The sequence below is a fragment of the Anguilla anguilla genome, chromosome 2, assembly GCF_013347855.1.
Source record: "Anguilla anguilla isolate fAngAng1 chromosome 2, fAngAng1.pri, whole genome shotgun sequence".
NCBI classification, from domain to species: Eukaryota; Metazoa; Chordata; class Actinopteri; order Anguilliformes; family Anguillidae; genus Anguilla; species Anguilla anguilla.
In genome coordinates, this window is record NC_049202.1 from 42,413,769 (window position 1) to 42,435,777 (window position 22,009).

The 22,009-nt window shown below is 44.7% G+C and overlaps 1 protein-coding gene across 5 annotated transcripts in view; it reads left to right on the forward strand.

Annotated features, from left to right (window-relative positions):
• Positions 1-22,009, forward strand: part of si:ch73-103b11.2 (COP1-interactive protein 1) — a 103,730-nt gene continuing 81,721 nt past the window's right edge. For all 5 annotated transcript variants that reach the window (XM_035401381.1, XM_035401374.1, XM_035401359.1 and 2 more), the window contains exons 1-3: positions 1-1,196; positions 6,577-6,654; positions 13,179-13,244. In XM_035401381.1, coding sequence (XP_035257272.1) covers positions 1,077-1,196; positions 6,577-6,654; positions 13,179-13,244 — 264 coding nt within the window. In that variant the 5' untranslated portion in view covers positions 1-1,076. The remainder of the gene's footprint in view (positions 1,197-6,576; positions 6,655-13,178; positions 13,245-22,009) is intronic.

Below are 22,009 nucleotides of genomic sequence, written 5' to 3' on the forward strand. Positions count from 1 at the left end.
ACAGTACTGGCTCGCCTGAGTTCAGTGCGGTGCAAACTAGCATGCGTTGCGAATGAGCCCTACATTTGCGAGAAGTAGCTAGCTAGCTGGCTAACTTACATGAAATGGTAGCTAGCTAGCTAGCCAAGCAAAGCTGCAGCATAGTAGACCAGTGACTTGATGGACTTGTTGGTGACAGACTTAAACTATATCATAATGAATGTATAGGACTTCGCTCCCATGTTTTCGCTTTCTCTGAGTTGTATTTTGGAAGTTGACTCATACAAGACCCCATCTGAGACAGCGTGCACCCAAAATCTTGGAAGAGTTTAATTGTCGGAGTCGAAGAATTGGATGTTGCTGACCGGAACGCCAGATGCGTACTTGTGCAGTCGTGGACCGAACGAAGCTTTTGGGACTGGTCCTCTTCGGAGCTAGACGAAAGTGTCACCTGCGTACCGTGTTCTAGTACGCCGCTGCAGACTGCAGCTTGCGAGCTAGCAAGCTAGCAACAGAAAATAGGAATGCCATTCTGCGATACAGACAACTGCGTTGTTGGCTTCGTCATTACATTAGCTTGCTAATACAGGAAAAAAAAAACGTCAGAAGAGAGTGAACTCAAGTTATCCGAGTAACATCTAGCCTCTGCATGTAGCTAGCTTGCTAGCTCTCTGGCTCTAACTCAGCATGATAATAAAGATTTCAATTACTTAGCCTGCTAGCCTGCTAGCTAACCATGGTTGCTACCACGAAAGAAATAATGAGCGTGGGTTTAGCTGGTTAATTGGCTAGACGGCGCTTTTCTATTTGTGATTCACTATAACGGTATGCATTTATCTAGTTAGTATAATCGAGATATCGGGCGGTTTGTGTCTCTTTTCGACAAGTTGTGTTCTGGCATTTGGAATGGTTTTCAATCTCTTCAGAACACACCTGGGAACTACGGACAGTGCATTTTAACGCTAACGTTAGCCACTGCAACCCTGAGGCTGTACTGTTGAAGAATCTGCGCAGTTTTTTACATCAGCGATTTTAAGGGAATCAATCCAAGCCATTAACGGGTTCGCTAGCAAGCATTTTTGCTGAATTTTACAACGATGTCATCCAAAGATAATCCTTGTCGGAAGTTTCAAGCCAACATTTTTAACAAAAGCAAATGCCAGAATTGTTTCAAACCCAGGGAGTCGCATTTGTTGAACGACGAGGATTTAAACAAGGTAAACTTGATATATTTAGCCGTGTTGTCTATGTCTCAAATGTTGCCAAGTTTATTTTCATTTTCACCCAACGAAGACAGTCTTGATGGCACAATTGCTCCATGAACAAACTATGATACATTGCAAACATTTGACCATATCCAGTGAGCTATAATTGCCAGTCATGGAGGTATTTAGATTTGCTGTCTGGCTACGTTAAGAGTCGCAGTATTTATCCCTATATGAGTAAACTCTGGGTGGCCTTAAAGAAAACGACATTCTTTATCTCCCGTAACTTGCATCGTAGGAATGATTAGCATAACACAGCAGCGTCATTTTATGGTTAATAGCACAATGCAACATAAATGGATAGCTAACTCAATTTATTTTTTATACTAGAACTGGCATTTTGAACTACGCTATGTAGATTATTTACTACAAACAGGCGTGAACGTGCAAAAGAATGACAATGCGTATTTCAACCAGCATGGAGCTATTTATGTTTTTAAATGGGATTTTCACATGTTGTATAGGTAGTCCATATTAGGAACCTTTTACCCTGTTGCTTATCAGTTTTACTCTGACAATTATGTTGAAATGCTACTCACACATAGGCCTAATCTTGTAAAATAAAATATTTATATTCGCTGGAGTATTTCATTTAGCTGACTGCAAGAATCACACTGGTTGAGTATTGTGTGAGTGTTATGCATTGAAGTAGACAAAAAACGGATCCCTAGAGATTCTGCTAAACTCCCAGTCAATTTTTTGGGGGAAAACGGTTCGCATGAAGTTGAACTGAACCCAAAAGTTCAAGTGAACAGAAGGGTAGCCTATTTTTAACTTTGCCAGCTTTCACGAATTAAAACACATTAAAAAATATTTTTATTGGCTTTTATCATTTATTTACTTGTTCATTATTTATTATGGCAATTTTTTGTTGGCGACTGTGATTGTTGATGTTTACTGTAGATTAACCTACATCACAGTACAAAGAAGCAGTGCTTAGTTTAATCTCTTTAGAGGGACAGTGACGGTATCACTGGTATCGCTGCTTCCCGCAACCACAAATGTTACATTGTATCCGTCAGTGGAGTCCCCGGTTTTCATTATTAATGTGATATAATTTGCCAATATCGTCTGTTTGAAAGCTGCGCAATGGCACGCTTGTCTGACACATTTCTTTGGGTAGATAAATACGGCGTGACCTCAGTTTTGGCGTTAAACACTTACGAGCAGTCCTCATTTCACCCTTGTTCCTCAATCGGCATGCACCATTAATTCGGTTGCAACGATGCCATTGCGATGAACTGTAAAAAGACTGTTTATTTAAAAAAATTATTTGGGTTTGTGAATCCACAGAACAGGAATACCAATTACTTTTCGGGTTATGTTGATGCTATGTGTACTTGTACCCTGTTTTCTCAGATGGATTAAGGGATTACCGAGTAGCATTCTTAACCTGTGATTTGCAAACGAGTAAAGCTATTGCTTGATTTACCCGCAACAGAATGGTGAAAGTCATAGTAATATCCAACCCGCACTGATTGTTTATGTTTGTCCTGCATCGTCATGTCTTGTGGTGGTCATTGGGATTGCCTCACCTCTGTATTTGAATTGTAGTGGCAGGTGTGAGGGAAGTCTGTGCAGGGTCACAGCGAGAGCCAGGAGCTACAAAAAGCCATTTACAGATTTAGCTCTTCATCACCACTGTCCCTTAGTAGGTGCAGTCACGTCATAAACTTGAACCCCCACCAATTCGGTTTGCTTTTTAATATGAAATCAGTTTGTATCAGAGACATTTCCCCCATTCCTTGCTGGTCTGCTTTAAACTAATCTCAAGACTTATTTGGAAACTATAGAAGTTATAAAGTCCTTTTTTTTTTTGAAGGTGAGTGGAGGTGTGTGTGTGTGGGGGGGGGGGGGGGTTAGGTGTCTCCTGTAAGTCATGAGAAAGAAGACTTCTCCACAGGCAGAGCTGCAGCTTGTGTGTTGCATCAGCATGTTTCTCTGTGGCAGGTGATTCCCCTCGGGGGTAGGAGGGCAGCCTGAGAGCACTGCACTGCATGTCTGATTTCTGCCCCAGCAAACATATCCAGTGTCAGAAAGCAGAAATTCTGACTTCATCTCTCTAGAGCAGCAGTGACTATTTGAGAGGAGTGCTTATTCCAAAGCTGGGGTGGAAATGGCATGACCTTAGATATGCTGCATTGAATTCCTGACTGTAGGTTGAAAAAGAACACACCAGTTTCCTGTCTGTCCTTCACAACACAAGTTTTTATTATTTATTTTTGTTTTGATATATTTTTTAAAGGTGCCCTTATGTATCATGAAGGTAATGTACTTCATACTTTAAAAAAAAAAAAAGGATCCAATTGGATGACCTATTTCCTGTGCATAATTGAGAACAATACTCTTGATTGTTCAGTCTGTGCTGATGTCAGGTAGAGTTAAGGTTTAGTGTGGTCAGAATGGTGAAGCTGGCTATAGGCTTGGTTTAATCAGTGCGAATGCCTGTGGGTTCAGTGAGCCATATGTTGAAGATCTTTAATTAATGGGCCCCTTAAAGGCTTTGATCTCCAACATCTACTGACAGACTAGCATGTCAACATGGGTAGAGTCTGTCTGTAATAACAATGTGGACTGCTTTACTTGTTATGTAAAATTTCATAGAATTTTTTTGTTGAGCATTTGTCATTTTTAATTCTGCCCATCCGCTTCCCCCAGATGTCCATTTTCCCTGTGGACATTTACAAATGGATTCTTAAGTAGAGTAGGGGGTTTAAAATAAACACACACATATTAGCACATTTAACCATTGAAGGAAAAGGCCTGACCTAGATCTGTCTTCTCCACCCCACTTCGCCCCCTCTGAGCCCACAGCACGCAAGATGACCTATCCATGAATACATGTGCAGAGAGGTGGGCTTTTTCAAAAGCTGTTTCACTTGTGTTGAGGAGCAGGCAGTAGAATACATTTTTGCCATTCCTGGTGTTGGCTGTTCCTAGCTGAGCATCAGGAGTATGACGGTTGTCATTTCTGGCTGTCAAACTCACATTCTAAAAGGACTTCAGCATTTATTTATTTTTTTCTTTTGCCATTTTTCTCCCCAATTTTAGTCCTTATGCCAATTCCCTGTGTGTATCACGGTCCTGGTCGATGCGCTATTCTTCTGTTGGTCTGGTGAGGGTGTAGACTACCACATGCCTCCTCTGATACATGTGGAGTCGCCAGCCGCTTCTTTTCACCTGACAGCGAGGAGTTTCAGTGGGAGAGCGTAACAGCGTGAACCTCCGCACACATCTCCCCCAGATTCCCTCCCCGCTGGACAGGCGCCCCGACCAACCAGTAGGAGTCGCTAATGCAACGATCAGGACTCACACCCTCACCGGCTTCCCACCCGCGAACACTGCCAACTGTGTTCATAGGAACATCTGACCAAGTACCGCTGCCGGGGATTGAACCCGGGTCTCTGCGGTGGTAGGCCAGTACCTCTACACTACCTATACGGCCCGTTTTTTCTTGATCCATAAAGCTGGCAGACAACCTAAGGTGAATTGTGGCGAAACGCAAAAAGTGTCCTCTCTCTGTAAGGAGATAAGTGAAATTTGTAGTTTGAGACAGAGATCATTGTTTTGAACAATTGTTATTTGAATAATTGAAGTGAACCGTCAGAGCAGCAAGGGTCTTTCTCAGCAAAAGTGTTCAATAGTTTATCTCTGGTAATCTTAGTTTATAGGACAGTATGTAACTGAATAGGGGAAAAATGGATACATACTTGATACTGAGCAAAAAGGAAGTGTTTCCTTGGTCATGTTTCCCACACACCATGACATTGTTTAATTTAGTCTCTCTCCCCTCCTACTTTTGCAATTGGGCAACACCATTCTGGTTAGGGCTGTTCCAGTTTTTTACAGGGTTGCCTCCGGTAACTGTGTTGTTAAGGTGCTTTTATGAAATACAGTGCAACCAACCTGTGAGCATATGTAGGAATAACCCGAAGGTTATGATTAAAACCCATTTGAGGGATTTTCTCCTATTAAAATGGTGTTTAAGTACTCAGCATGTAATAGGAAAGCACTGTATGTTTATAAGACAAACTTTTGGCTCAAATAAAAAGGGCATTTTCATTTGAAATCAGTGTATCTTCTTGCATAGCCTAACCAGTGTGCTGTTACCTCACATACAGAGTTTATGCAGGTCTCATATTACTGCAAATAAGTGTCTGTTTTTCAACTTGGCACCTAAAAGAAATAGGCCTAGTCTTTCTGCCAATGAAAAATGTTACCTTTTACGACAGTCTTAAAAATAATGAAAGGAAAGCCTCTGAACACCCCCAGCCCACACTAAAAACCTCTCCCAAGTGTGGAACATAATCATACCAAATGAGGGAGAAACCAGTTGCAGTGTTTGAGGGCATAAAAAGTGAAAGATTTTCCTTGAAACAGGTCAGGTTTACCTGTTATCACTACTTGTCAAATAGCAAAATGAAAGTTGGTTTTATTTTAAAAGTTCACTTGGCCACAGCAGCATTTTGGCCTTATTTTTAGATTTTGGCAATCAAGCTACATAACTTACATTCTTAATAGTAAAAATAGATGTAGAAATACAAAGAGGTATGTCAGTTGCGTGGACTGCATCATCATGTGGCTGATAGATTTTTGCCAAATGCAGCATCCCATTGTGGTTTAATGTGCTCAAAACTGTCATTCCTAAAAACAATGTAAGATTATTTTTTACTTCTGTAAATGATATATCTCATTAACTGAAAAGGAGCATGACTTGCTTTGTTCATTGATATTATGTTCATCGAAGCATACCTGTAATATATGAAGCTTTTATACAAGCTTTTATTTGCTCAGTGAATTCATTAGAATTTACTCTTTCTATCGATGTACTGCTTGTATGAATAAAATCTTCCAGAACCGACACTACTCTTACAAAGGGGGTGCACTGTCTGAAGTGGTAGGTTTTTTCCCCATACACATATGTAAATCCTAAACACAGAAATTACATCAGTTGGAAAGTGAAGAAAAATGGGAACATTTTTGGCTGGTTACTCCTGTGGCTTGTTAATTGTCTTTAGAAAATGTATTTTATGCAAATTGAGAGTTCCGATCGACCGAAGTGGGACTTCAGTAGGTAATCAGTATGGCCTCAGAAAACCTCTTGGTGTAAATGGTTTGTATGTATTTGACATGGAAACTCTTTAAGACACAGGATCACCGAGAGAGAGGCGAGGGGGTGAGAAAGTATTTTGGAATATAGCGCAGGTTGACTGCCAAGTACATTTCCTAAGTTTGTTTAAGGAAGTGGGTAGATAAATCCTTTACAGTCCCATTTCATTCACCTGCTGATATTGGTGCTTGGCCATTGACGTCTCTCTCTGTTCCCTTTCAGGCAAAACCTATATATGGAGGTTGGTTGCTGCTGGCGCCGGAGGGGACAAACTTTGACAATCCTCTACACAGATCTCGGGTAAAGGAGCGTTTTCCTCCATTCACACTCGCACTGTTAAGGGCTGTTGTCCTTAAAGTTACTAGGTCATTTTCAGTTGCTATGCAGTATGGATGTTCAAACAGATTAATAAATCCCAATCCATTTTTGTTTCTGGGAAAGTCAATAAAGTCAGTGCTAGAAACGTTTCCAGCCAGATACTCTGCCTGGGATTTATTTTATCATGGAACTGCTCCTGTTGCCTTTTAACCAGGTCAATGTAGTTATAGTGATCTAATGCAGAAGTGCAGAATACTGTGGCAGCTTTTGCACTGAGCAACTTTAGATTCAGCTGCAGAACAGCTCAAGCGGAATACCAGGAAGATGTTTCTTAGATGCATTTAGGGGCCTGCCACTCAGCCCTTTTGATAAGGATCTGGCTAGTAGGCTATGGCAGTCGATGGGGAATGAGCTCTGTCCTCTACCCAAAATAAAAAAGGATGGCATTCCTCACATCTGCAGATGCTGCTGCTTTCACTCTGTGAATACCACCAAATTAACTGCAGATCCTCCATAGCAGCTGGAGATTGACTTGTCATTTAGGCTATGAAGGAGAGGTCACTTTTAACTTTTCCCTTGTTTCTTAATCTGCTTTATGGCATTTAAAATGTATTGGTCTGTTTTGAAATGGTGCTGTAATCCATCCTTTTGGGCTGCAGTTCTGGAAGGAAACTGCAGATTAACGTGTAACTGTTTCAGAGAACTTCTTGGCTTGTTTATCCCACTTAAAGCATTCGTTCGGCAATTAAACTTAGGTTGATTTGGTTCTTGAACAACAGTGCAGCAGCGGTTTTAATCATTCTGTTTGGGCGCTGTGCTGCCACGGAATTCCATTAGTGCCTTAGGTTTGCTGCAACCTTTTTTTTTTTCTGAATACAGATGGGGTTGCAATGGTCTCTGCCACAGTTCATCCATGCTCAGAGCTCGTTAATCGCGGTAATTTATTTTTTACCACTGAACTGGCAGGTTAAGATGTTGCGAAAGTGCATTTCTTTTACCCTGAAGTTGCCTCTTGGGTAGTTTGCAGAAGGTTCCAGAAGGGAAAGTGTGTTCTGAAAGCACTTTGGGCCTGTTCACAATTCCTCTCCAGGCATAATGGGCATAATATTAAGCCCATCTCTCTGCACTTCATCCCAGAGGGACATTGCCGGCCTCCTACTGTACATTTTGTACGTTTGCCTCCTACACACAAAGCACATTGTTGGTGTATCCTGGAAGTGGATTACAAATAGCAGTCTCCCCGCGATCGGACGTGCTATGCACTGCTTTAATGCCTTCCATATGGAAGGGATGTGGCAGGGAGAGCTACCCATCGGCTTGCGTCAGTGCGCTGCATCCCACGAGTGCAGCGTACGGTTAGGTAGACGGCTGTCACTTCATAACATTTTGGGCTCTAACCTGGCATAATTGCTTTACTGAAGCAACTTCCCCCTACTAAAAAAGATTCAACTGAAAGTTTAATGGCCTCCCTCAATATTATAAAGTATATAAAATAATGGGCCACAGCATTACAGGGAACTCCTATTGGATACTCACTTTAGAGTCCCTCAAGGCCTTTTGAGCACTAAGGACTTCCTCGTCTTTTATTGATGGTGTCTCCTAGTCAAACTGTGGCCAGAAGCTCATCACCAGCCCATAGGTCCCTGAGAAGATCATGGTGGTTGTCGGACACTATGTATAATGTTGTTAGGTTTGGCTTTATGATTGGCTTTTTTTGGCAAAGTACTAGCATATTTCACCTCAAGCACCCTGCTTTTCAACCAGTTGGGAAGGTCAGTGTGATCTACTTCTGCTGTCATCTCTAGCCATCTTCTCTTCATCTGCTAGGACGCAGAGTTTCGCAGCTTGCTTTCTATCTAGTTTTATGTATATTGTAGCAACTAATGGAAGATAACACGGGTGTTATTCAGGGGAGATATCAGAAAAATGAAGTCAAATGAAGAGGTAACTATTCTATTTCTGGTGAATTTAAGCATTGTAGCAAAAAAGATGACACCCCACAGTGCGATAGAGTATCCCAGCGTTCTCTGTGTCCTCGCATGCCTCGTCATCACGACTCTCGCCCCCAGGAGTGGCCTTCTCAGCCTGAAGGGCCGATTAGGCTGAGGTAAGGCCGCGCTCCGCCATTCCAGCGGACCTTCAGCGCTGCGCAGACGCGCGACAGGGAACTGGCGCGTCCGCAGGGCAGCGGTGCACATTCTGCGCAGCTTATCTGCTGTTTATGTTAGGGCACTTAGCGCAAAGACAAGCAACATCAGAGCACCGTGGGAAAGCCCATTGTAAACCAACCAAAGAAGAAGAAAAAAACAAAAAAAACTCTTCTTCCCAGGAGTGGAATTTTACTGTACTGAGGGAGGGATGCGGTGGCAGTTTTATTGCATGGCTCTGATCTGCCCGGAATCACTGTGACTTCAGAACGCTGGAGTTTCAAGTCGACTGTCTTTGTTTATTTCCAGCCCTTGAGGGACATAAACAGCCTTGCTGCACTGGCAATAACGGTCCCAGCTGAGCGATGTTTATGGACACGTACTTTCATCCAGCTGCTGCCAGATTCCCTGCTCTGGTAATGCCTGGTAATGGCACACGAATGTGGCAGCTGCCAGTCTTACGTACTCTGGGGTCTTGCGCTGCCAGATTTTATGCCAGAGCTGTGAGTCACTTGGAATTGCAGTAAAACTGGCCCTTTGCTCGCTGGTTATTTATTTTTCGTACGTTCGATCGGGCTCACACTTTGGTTTCACTAGTCACAGGCCTTGGCTGTCGTCAGGAGTGTCACCTCCCATTAGGGCTGGGGGATATACCGCAACAGTAATTATCAAACGCAGTGATGATCATTGCCACCATGTGGTTTATTGTCCTTCGCCTTGTATTAGTTTTTTTTTAATTATACCTGATTCTTTTGTAAATTTTTTTATTTTATTTTTTTAATTAAAAAAATGCTTCTGGTGGAAAAAATGTCACTGCTGTTATCTATTGGGTGTGAAGACAGCCAATCAGCAGCAAACCTTTGCTGCCAAAAACAAGTCACGTGATCACATGGAAGCTGTATGGCCTTACTGCTGTCTTATGAACACCCCCGTGTGACCCCCCTGGAAGCACTTTCACGTGGCCTATGAAGTTTGGATGTTTACTATGCATCAGGTATAATAAAGAAAAAAATAAAAGAAAGGCAATACACCACATGGTGTTTGTGATCATTATTGTATTCAGTAATTATTGTTGTGGTGTCTCGCCCTGCCCTGCCACCCATGACCTCGTATGGCGTCCTCTGTGAGGTGAACCAACATCCACCCATGTATTACTGAAGCAGGGCTGTTTGCATAGTCACACAAGCCATTGTGGTTCATGAGTTTACAGTGCGCTGCGTCTCACTCAGTGTGTGTTTGCTTACTAGCCCGTGTTGCATTGCTGCCTCTGTGTACAGTCTCACTGTGGGGTTTTCACCCGTCCTTGAGCTTATGTTGCATATGGTTCTTTTTAGTTTGCCTTTGGGATCATTTGCTTATAAAGCATTGTTAGAGATACCAAAGCAAGGTGCTGTTTCTTGCATGTTCAAAAGGAGCTTAAGTGGGAGGAGACCCGTGGGGCTCTGTGCCTGGTCACTGAGGCGGCTCATTCCCCTCAGCCTCAGCCAAGGCTCTGTTTACGTTGTGTGGCTTCTGTGTGAGTTTGGAGGGGGGAGGGGGGGGTCACTGAGTCACGTGTACCCATACGGCATTGTTCCCCTCTGTGGCGGTGCGGAGGGATTCACTGCTCTGGTTCCCACAAACACAGTGCAGGCTAGGAGCCTGAGAGCCAGGAGAGAGCTGAAAAGCAGCCTGCGCTCTGGGCTCTGTGTTCTGGGCTCTGCGCTCTGGTCTCTGTGTTCTGGGCTCTGCGCTCTGGTCTCTGTGTTCTGGTCTCTGTGTTCTGGCCTCTGGGCTCTGGGCTCTGCGCTCTTGGCTCTTGGCTCTGGGTTCTGGGTTCTGGGTTCTGGGCTCTGTGCTTTGTGCTTTGTGCTCTGGGCTCTGCGCTCTGCGCTCTGGGCTCTGGGCTCTGGGCTCTGGGCTCTGGGCTCTGGGCTCTGGGTTCTGGGTTCTGGGCTCTGGGCTCTGCGCTCTGGGCTCTGGGCTCTGGGCTCTGGGCTCTGGGTTCTGGGTTCTGGGTTCTGGGTTCTGGGCTCTGGGCTCTGGGCTCTGGGCTCTGGGCTCTGGGCTCTGGGCTCTGCGCTCTGGGCTCAGCACTCTGCGCTCTGTGCTTTGTGCCCGCTGAGTCACAGGGAATCAGCTGAACAGAGCCCTGCGGCCAGACAACGCAGGACAGAACTGCGAAGCAGGGAACTTTTCCCTCTGTCAAACCAAGAGCTGAGGAAATTGGGATTTGGCAGGATGTGTGTTTATAGTACAAGCTGCACTCTTTATGTACAGTGCATCTCTGGAGTTATTTTTTTAATCCCTTGTTCCAATGGGGGGAACGGATGTCTCTTGAGTTTGATTAAAAGGTTGAAAGAAGCTGCATGTGGAAGTGAAGTTGCTTTGGGGGGTTTGAGTCTCATCAGGAAGTGGGATCCTGAACATCTTGCTTTTCATGTCGGTACTGGTTGGAAAAAGTGCACAAAATGTTTTTATTTGTACTTTCTGCTGCACTGAAAAGACACAAAAAGGTTTGAAGTGGAGCTTTTTTATCAGGCCTGAAGTGTAATCCTGACCTCAACCTGAGTCTGGGGTTTCAAGTCTAAACCTGTCCCAAACCTAGATTTTTTTTTCTCGGTGATGTAGACAATCTTTGAGGATAAAGAACTACCTTTGACATTTAAAATTTGGAGCACTGGCAGTTCCAATAAGAACATTTTGACATTTCAAATGTTGGTGATTGAACTTACTTTGCATAATCAGAGATGGGTTCAATATTGTGCCAAAACATTCTGTATCAACATGTTCTTCAGAGCAAATGCTATACTCTGAGCCATGACTCTTCAGTTTCATGTCTGTGTATTTTTTTGCCTGTAATTATTGTCTTGATAGCTCAGCTAACTTGCTAACGTTAATTTATTGTAACAGTGTCATGTTGGCCAAAATTAGCTGGACAAAAAACTGATTTTCTAAATAGATTTAGAAGTTTTTGACCACCATTGTATACTTAGGCCTATACTTTGTCTGTGAAATGATACAATAATAGGCTTCTTTTCAAACTGAGAATTATAATGCATGCCATGCTGATATGGACCAAGAAATGAAGAAAAAACTTGGCTACCTGCAGTAGTTTAGTCAGTCTTTCAACGACACAGCTATGAGAAGAAGTCCCGCAATAGCAAAACAGGGTATTTGATTCTACATGCCATTCAGTTAAGATTTACTCAGTGGGGGACAGGACCAGACACATCCCTTACTAAAACTACACCCCTCGGTCCAGAAAACAGTCAAAGCCCCATTCAGAAAGGGAGACCTTATGGCCTGAGATATGGCAGTCCCAAAGTTAATTTCTCCGTTGTTTTTGTAAACAAAGGCCTCAGCTCTTTAAATCTCAATAACAAAAAGTATTATATTTTGAACCAGGAAGTTATATATTATAGGCTAGTTTATTATTTTTATACTGGTGTTCTGGCCTGAGGCCTAAGTCTTTATTTGTAATGTGAGTCTGACAAAATCCAAACTTCAGGGTCCCCCCCAGACCAAATGAGTTCACATGAAGTATCAAAACTAGTTTGCTGCATTATTTAGCCAGCCCAGCTCCCCAGTTTAACACAAAATCTTCTCACAATGTTGCTGCAGTGTGGTGTCAATGCTATAACTAAATATTCATTTATAACCAAATATTCCAGTAACATTGTGAGAACATTTTGTGTTAGCTGGGTCTGCATTACAAACTACCCTCATGGTAATTTTGATTGCAGTCTCTTGGCAACAGATTTGACTTTTCATCAGAGCATGGTTTTACCTTGTATGGTTGTAGACCTGTTCCTGGATCGGTCCCGCATTCTATATCTGCCACACTTTCTGCTGTTTGTTGTTAAATAGAGACTATATAATGTAAGGTGCAGGACACACAAAATAGGTGTGTGCCAGGAGAGGGTGAGTCTGCCACTAGCAAATCCATATCCCTTTAATGAGATTAAGGAGGAATCCTGGATTAAACAGTTGGAGGCATTGGTTATGTTAATCTGCGTGTGTTCTGATGGAAGGGACTTTTACAGCGCTTGGTATTTATGAGCCTCTGTGTTCTCTCTCAAAGGTCAGGCCCCCACTGATCAGTTTGATGCATCAGGCAGCCTCAATGTCCCATAGTGTGTGGGGGGGAGGAGGCGGGGGGGGGGGGGGGGGCGGGGGGGTCACATGGGGAGCATTATAGGCTGTTTAGAGCCAACCTGGAAAACCAGGTGACAGACAGTTTAATCACTCTGTCAGGAGAGACCCGGGGTGTGATAGGAACAGGAACCAGACCCAGCAGGGTTTGAATGCCCAACATGTGTGCTCCTGCCAGGTTACACATGCCTGAACACTGACTGAACACTGTTCTCTCCCTCACAGAAGTGGCAGAGGAGGTTCTTCATTCTCTACGAGCATGGATTGTTACGCTACGCCCTGGACGAGATGGTGAGTGAATGTGCCATCCGGCATGGCCGCTGTGGAGAGCCAGAGCACATTTGTAACATTGGTGTCACATTGTATGAATGCCGCAAAAGGTGCCCCTTCTAAACCGGGGTTTTGGTGTCACTGGCAGCCTAGGCATTGATGGAATGCAGAGTATTTTTCCGGGACAAATTCCCTTATGAATTCTTCATCTTGGCATATGAATTCTTCTTTCTTACTTTCTTTTTTGCGCTAGAAATGGCTTATTGTTCCGGTAGCTTTCTACATTACTACATGCATGGGTATCTCAGTCATTTGTTTGTGCAACTCTCGTTCTTGGTGTTTAATTTCAAATGCTGGCAAGCAGCTTTGCCTCTGCTCATGTTGGACACACAATAGGGGAAATCAGCAGGGATGTGCTTGACTGTGTCGTGCGTGCTTTTAATTCTTACCTTCCGGTTTTAGCGCTCCTGCGTATGTTTTTCGCAAACACTGCTGTGGCTTCCTCATTCAACAGGGCCGGTACGTGCGGCCCGTATGAAGCGAGCCGGGGTCCTCCCCGTTGTCACTGAGCTGTTGACTGAGAGCAGCCCTGGAGCGTTTGCCCTGCGCCGATAAGCATCTTGTTTTTCGAAACCTTAAGTGGTGAAAGGAGCGAGATGCGGTCTCGTGGTTCAGTTGCAGGGCGGGTCGGGTTTGTGTTTACCCACCAGGCTCCGGCAAAAGGGCACACAGACGCACTCTGACAACAAGGTACCCGGAAACCGCAGGCTTGGGGAAGAAACTGGAAAAACCTCTCAGCGGTTCAGACAGAATGTTCCGGAGGACTGCTTCCTTCGGCGTGCTTGTTTGCCGCGCTGCTGCTGGTGCAGTTGGCTTGCGTCTGCGCAGTCATTTCCTCATGGAGTTCAGGCCCGTCGTTTTTGGCACCTCATCTTTTCCACTGTCTCTCTTTGTTGACCGCCAGCATTTAGCACATTTTTAAAAACGAGCGTGGGCACTTCTGCATCGATTACCAGCCCACGCGCTTATTATGTAATGACTTGGAAGGTGAAGTTAGACTGTGAAACAATCCCATTTTTTTGGATTAATCGCAGTGTTGAATAAGAGGCGAAGATGATTCAGTGCTCTTGACCACTCACCGTACATTCTCTGCGGTGCCTGTTGGCCGAGAGCGACGTCGAGTGCCGTTACATAAGAGGCGGTGGGAAGGGAGGGCACGGCGTGGAGGCGGGGTGATGGCGTAGGCGAGCGCGCTTGGGAGGGAACACAGCGCAGCACAGCCTTCGGGTCTGAGTGTGGGTTCCTGCTAGACAGCGCAGGTTCCAAATCTAAGTGTGAATTCCTTTGCAGGTTTGTGGTCTGTGTGTGTGAAACGTACTGCACGCAGTTTGTCCCTGTACAGAGGGCTGCTCCTGTCCAGTAGCCTTTTCAATGTCTTTTCTGTTGTCCCTCTCTAGGGACATGGTAAATTCAGCCCTCCTGAGATTACTATCTGCATGGCATAATTTTTTTTGTATTAAATGATACATTTCCTGATGTAGACTGGTGGAGCAGAAATCTAGCTTTGGTTTTGTCATATTTTATTTGTCTTTGCTAGTAAACAAAGCAGGAAAATAGGCATCTCCTCCAGTCTAATTATGATTCTGGTCTATCTAGCTGACAGGAGGCAATTTCATGAAGCTGCTGAGATTTTGAAACACTGCTTTGCCGTCTGAAGCTGTCTAACTCAGACATCCTGAGGATATAAGAGTACCTTTTTGAAATGTTCATTTATGCCATTTATTTTCCATGTTCACAAACGAATCCTTGGCTCGTCAGTCGTCAGAATGCCCCTAAGCTGGCAGATGTTTCTGCGTTGATATTGCTCTTGAGTCCGGTCCCCCCTCGAGGCCCAGTTCGGCCCTCCCTGGCCGTGCTGGCAGACCTCCTGCAGTTGTTGTCCTTTGACACATTGGGCCGTGCCCACCTCCCGCTCCCTTTTCACGCTGCCGCTGAGGCCCGTCCAGAGCGGGTGTGCAGCCTTGCAGATTCCTCTGGAAGTCCTTCATCATGCAGTATTTAGGCTACTTTAGGGAGTGTGCACCTATTCTTAGTCAAACAGGACTCACAAGAAGAGCCATTTTTATTTTTTTTCTTCTATTTTTTAATTTACTTTAGGCTGCTGAAGTACTTTATTCATTGTTTCTCAACATAAAAAGCCAAGTTGATCGCTTTCATAAACCATACACTCTGCAATTTTTAAACAACAAAAATCTGTCTGTGCACCAGATAGGCTAATTAATATCAAAAGGATGGTATAGCTAAACTTTCACCAGTGCTTCAGAGAAACTAAACCAGCCAGATTCCAAAGCAGTGCTACCCATGTTCTCCTACATTCCTTGAAGTAACTTGTCCCTGCGTTAATCTCCCCCTCTCATCTTTCACTTCACTCGGTTACTTATAATGTTGTCACCTCAAATACACAGGTTCCTAAGTTTGAGTTTGTTTGAAAATCTCAGGCTCCATAAAGCACTAGCAAGTCCTTCCTGTGATGTTTATTTGTTACTTCACATGGTAACCTATGACCTAAAGCATTAGTCTCCACAGAATATCAAGGTGAACATTGGGATAAGGAAAATTTACATGTTTACTCTTTTCTGTTATGAAATCAGTAATGTAAAAATAAACGTGCAGTCTCTAATCTGGAGCAAGTACACAGAACTTATGTTGTGTGCTGCCGGCATTAACTTATGAACCACCTGAACTATTCAGAGATTGAGTTATTCTTTACTACATTTTGGAGCGGGAAGCTGTCCTTTGGTGCGAGTTGCTAGCTAGCTAACCTCCTTTGATAGGGAGGCTATAGCTACACTTATAGGAACTTATAGGAACATAGGAATTTATTCAAAAGTCTGGTCATTGCAGTTATTTCTGTGGGAAAAGTTCTGAATTCTCGCTGTTGTGTAGGTGCGAATTATTCCCTGCCTGCTTGTAATTTAGTGGATGTTGTTGTTAGATTTTATTTCATTTTCCACATTGCCACTTGGCTCCACTCTTGCCTTTTCCCTCTCTCTGCGTAACCTTGTGTAATCCTCTTAACAGAGGCTGGTCTTCTGTAAACTCTTGCGTCACAGTGTTTAGTAAACACACAACGCTGGTGGAGGTGGTTATGGTAAAACCAGACCCCGTGGTGACTACATGTTCACAAATGCCACCCTTTTGTTCTCATTTGAAAGGGGGAAAAAATGGCACCCATTTCCCCCCAGCCTGCAGGAAGGAGCGCAAACATTCACCCGGTCCCACAGCCGAATGAACACACAGCCAGTGGGCTCCCAAGGAGAGTGCTAATCCTGTCAGTGCGCTAACTGCCCCTAATCGGGAGGGGGATGAGCCTGTTAGGGCGTGGGGATGGGACCGGGAGGGAGAGGTCACTGACGTTCTGATGGATGGTCTGAGAACTGTGTGTGTGTGGGAAGATGAGAACCCATTCTGTGCTCTCCTCATTATCACCACCTACCTGGATGGGAATGCTCTTTTCCTGAAAATGCATGAAGAGGAAAGAGAGTCTCATTTATTAGTGCTGTGTAGGAGTCACTTAGGAAACCCAATGTGTATGTTTAGGTCCAATCCCTTGCCATCCCTGTTTTCTTTTAGCTTTAACTGTTACCAAAACTGTGGCTTCAGCAGTGATGAACATAACACCAGGTTACCCTAATGCTGGATTAAACAATTCCTAATTTGGTATTTTGTGTATAATGCAACACAGAGATCCTTAAACTCTTACTGAGTGGCAGCTTGTGTGTGCAAAGCTACAGGACCGCAGTTAGTTTGTAATAATCAAATCCACTAGTTCATTGTAAGTTTTGTTAGCAGTCTTACAGTGTGGGGAGGGGAAGGCATGGTATCAGGGTAAAAAAGAAGCTGTCCTGCAGCTCCTGCTGGATTTGCTGTGTACATAGTCCTGTTGAGCAGCTGGTCAGTAATATTCTCTCAGTCTCAGTCATCCAGGAACCTTGAGAATCTGACATGTTTCTCTCTGAGTGATTCAGGTTGGCAGTTAACATCATCATTATTAGTCACACGGTCTTTGAGTGAGCTCACAATAGGGCAGACCCATACTCCTAATATCTGCCAACCTTTTAGATTATGCTAGAGCACACCTGTGGTTTGCTGTCAAAGGAGAAATTCTTGAGTGGTTTTTGAACACATTTAAGTTCTTTCTGTTGCAGCAGCAGGTGAATTTCAATGAGTTTTTTTCCCTTTGCGCAACAATGAAATGTCTCCCTCTCATCCAAGCGTCTAAAGTGGAGTCCCACAAGTGTCTGAACCCTTCCGAAGTCTCTCGACTGTACGCATGACCTCATAGTTCTGCTGAGTAAGCGTGTCGTGACCGAGGGAAGGAAAAAAGTGGTGGGAGGGAGGAGAGAAAGTCCTTCATCCTTCAGCTGCACTGGGCCTGGCGTCTCGGTAAAGGGACACGGTTGAAGCTGAGAGTGAGCAGAGCCTGGTCTGGAGGCATGCGGCACGGTGAGAAGCAGCTCCCTTCGGTCAGAGCAGGAGGAGGCCGATTAATCATCCCGCTGAGTCACCCAGAGACGGGTGCCAGTGTGACACTGCTCTAGCGGGTGTCATTCTCTGGCGTGAAAGAGTGAATTATTAGCCAGCCCCTCAAGTTGCTGTCACTGAGTTCAAATCGGGGGGAAAAAGGACTTTTCGATTCTCTTAGATTAGAGCGACGATAAATTCTCTGAAATGCTTGGTGAGCCTGCTTTCATAACATAGCCTTGAATTGTATCATTAAATTGAGTCACAGTTTCTTTGACTCAGTGGGCAGTCATACTGGTTTGTTCCCCTAGCCTTGAGGTCAGTGATAGCCGCTGTCCTTTGTGAACCCACAAATGAATCACTGTGAGAGTCATTGATCTCCAATAACAGAGGGGCAGTTAAGCAGAGACACCGACTTCCTGTTATGCCAGCGCATTTGACCACCAAGGAGAGAGCCAGTGCTGTTGCCACGGATCTCTCTATCAGAGCCCCACCCCCACTGATCCACCAGCCCACCCCAGGGCTCTGTTATCCCGTATCGTTGGCACACACAGTTTAATGGTGAATTAATGCAAAAAAGCATTACTACAGGCTCAGCTGTGTTCCGTTGGCCCAGGGTATAAGTATAACCACAATTTATCATGAAAATGGTACACACAGCAACTTTGTGTTTTTTGTGAGTACTGCTTCCTCTCCACTCCTACATATCCACACTGCAGTACAGCTTGTTAATTGGGAAAACTCCTACACGGTTATCTGTGGTACAGTACTGGAAGCCTGCCCAGTGGACTGTTTTTGCTGAACACCAAGAGTGACTGCCTTCTGAGAGTCTAAATACCCTCCGCACCGAAGCATCAATCTAAGCTGCAGTCAGGCCCAGCTGTTGGCTGTCCTGTACTGCGAGCTGTTGGGTGTCAGGAATGGACGGACTGTGTTAAGAGGGAGACATCCAAGTGCTGCTTTAACCATCACATGAAAATGTACTTCCAGTGATGTACTTTCCTATTTTATATATAAAAAAGTTGCTCTTTGAAACCAAGAGCTGAAATGATGGTTCCAGATTCTCCTGTGCTGTCAGCCAGTTCATTGACCTGTTTACAAGCCTAGCTGAGAATATCAGGCCTGTGCTTTTAAAGGGCCGGGAGTCAGGAATAATGCATTGCTGTTTTTTCATCCGCTCAGTCCTGTCAGGCCATTGATGGGCTAAATAAGTGCATAGCTTTACGCTTTTAATAAAAGGAGAGAGGCCAGATGAAATCACAGACAGGTGAATCAGTGCATCTCCTCATTGTACCTGTCAGCTTTCAGGGCCATGATTCAGTCAAAAGCAGTTATGTAAGCCATACTCCCACATGCTCTCCTTATTCATGCAGCACTTTGTGGAAAGAATGTGCAGATTCTTTTCTTTTCAGCAACTTTATGGATTATGTAAAATGAAATGACTGGATGGTAAGAAAGTTACCACACTAGTAAATTGCAGAAAACCCAAGTACCTTTGAGAACAGGAGTTTAATAATGTGCTAAAACACCTGGTAAGAGCTGCTCCTCTTTTCTTGATAATGACAGAGATACTGATAGACGCACACACACACCTTCTAAGGATGCTTTTGCAGCCTTCGTCTTGCCGGGCATCATTCACCAGAGAGTTGCGGCTGTTGGTGATGGCGGGCGACTCAGGTGGCCAGTCCAGAAATGTGGATACGCCTGTTCAGAGGAGAGGGGGAGAGTCGGGGTGCATGTACTCTGTGTGGTCGTCTCAAGTGCAGTCACTGTTTTTCTCATCTGAGACAATGGGGTACAGAGGGATGGCCAACTCGCTTCCAAAGGCCTATGACCCGTTTGGCTACCGTCCTTTTGAACTTCCTTCTTTTAGGACCAATTAGAGGAATCATTTTGCTAATTGGAGCACATTTTCACAGTCTGTCTTTCCAACAGTCACACTATTAAATAAGATGGGACAGTTTTGGCCCATTACTGGGCCATCATTACGGAAGTAAAAATCATGACTAATTTTAGTGATTCCAGTCGAGCGAATTTAATTGGATCAGTTGAGTTAATTGGGAGGTGAAATGCTCTCTAGCCCTTTGGGGCTGCCCACCCATGGCCCACTTTCAGCAGTCAGCTCGATGAGGCTGCGTTCGTCCGGTGGACTGTCGGTGCCCCGTCAGTTTGCGTGCGGTCCGACCCCTGTGGTTGCAGAAGAGTGTGCAGTGCCGTTTCCCGCCCTCTCAGGTGGGCCCGGTGCGGGGATGGTGTGGACCCTGGGCGGAGTCTGGAGCTTCGGGGTCCTTGGCTGCTATTCTGTCATTATCTCTGCGCATCTCCTGAAGTGGTGGGGAGCTGGAGCCAGCGGCGCTCGGGGCAGTGTGCCTGATTAGAGAGGAGGGAGCGATTGCTGCGGTCCGCAAGGCCTGTTCTGAGCGCTACAAATCTACATACTAGACCAAGTCCTCCATCTGTGTAATTACAGACCAGGGCTGAGGAGTGGGAAAGGGAGAGAGAGAGCATTGAAGTTTCAGGGGAATTGCACGAAGAGGTTAAAACGGCAATAGCGGCAATCCTTTTGGGGTGGTTTTAAATTCAGCGGGAACATCAGCGATGAGGATCTTGCACTGTGCAAGGGTGTATGCGTGAATATATACTCCCGTAAGCCCAGTGTGTACACTACACTCTCCCCTCCATCAGCAAAGGCTGTTGAGAATACGTCTGAGAGCCGTGAGGGTTTAATAGCTCTCTCCTGCATCAGCCTGTTATGGAACAGTGTCTATGGTCCCACTGCTGCGGGCTGAAGACACACGGCACAGTCATGCTCTGTTTCTGAATGTGGGCCCAAGAGTTATGGGATGATGCTATATCCACACCCTTTGGGAGATGTCATTACACACCCAGTGCTTGATGTGCCACAGAGAGATTTTGGGTTCTTTCCAAAAGCTTATTTTATCCGTCCGCATCTCCTCAGTCCTCGCCTGACCTAAAAATTGATCGAGGTCTGCTATCTTTAAAGACATTCCGATTCATTAAATGTTCCTTGGAGTAGCATGGAGGCTCCCAGAGGATGCACCAGCAAGGATACACAAGTGCAGGCTTTGTAAAAGTCTTTTTTTTTTTAAATAAATGAAATGACACCTGTAATTGACATTGCTTCAAACTGACACTTGACGTTCTATTTGTCTAATACATGTGGCCACGATTCCTCCGTCCGCGTATATCTTAACCTTGCAGCTCGTTCTCGCCTCCTTCGTTGGATAGAGCTAAGGAGTGCTGAAAGGAAGCAAAGAAGAGATGCAATGAGTGAAAATAAGTGATTGGCACGAACCCATTCTTTCACAGAATTATGCTCGTCTCCACTGTGACTGGAGGCATTGCCCACATTATGAAGGACAGTATCAGGATGTTCAAGCTCGATGGCCGTGGTGATTTGGAAGCCTTTACCCGGACGTAAAAAGGCAGGGAAGTCAACCCCAGAGAGAAAAATGGGACTTATCTAATGTACACACTTTTAGTTACTGCCCAATCTCAGTATTGTGCACTGATGTTGAGTCATAATGGCATGTACTCTCATGTGTGTTAGTGGTGTACTGCTGTCTGTGATCGATATGATTGGGTTACAGAAACGTGTTTGGAGGAAAATAAATAAATCAAACCTATCACATTTTCTTTGCCTTGGTGTGGGGTAAATTGTGGAACAATTTAGCTTCAAATAAAATTGAACATTGTTGACATGAACTTTCCCCCTAAACATAGCTCTATCCACATCAGAAGCCAATCATAGAAGATTGGTCAGAGATGAGAAGGTACCCATGTTTCCCCTATTTTATGGGTGCTGGTTTTTTGCCCTGGGCGTAATTGAAAGCAGATGGGAATTGGGGTTGCCTGCAGGAAGTGGTACTGTTGAGGGGAATGTGTTTGTTGGTCTGGGGAGATTAGACACTGTTGTGGGGTGGTTGTAAATCCCTCAGGGTAAGCTCTGTGGGAGGCAGGGTTGTGTGTGTGTGTGTGTGTGTGTGTGTGTGTGTGTGTGTGTGTGTGTGTATGTTGTGAGACTCTTGGTTAAGGAGTATGTACTATCATGTTACAGTGCAGTATACTGACACTGAGCGCAGGCTAGTTTTCTTAGTGTCAGGCAGTTTTGATGGCAGTGTAGCGGTGTGTTTACATGCCTAAAGATTAGTTTCAGAGCTGGGTTGTGAGCTCATGCCCGTTTTACACAACATTACCAGTCTCCTTTCTCTGTCCCTGCCTGTGTAGTTGTTGAGTCTATT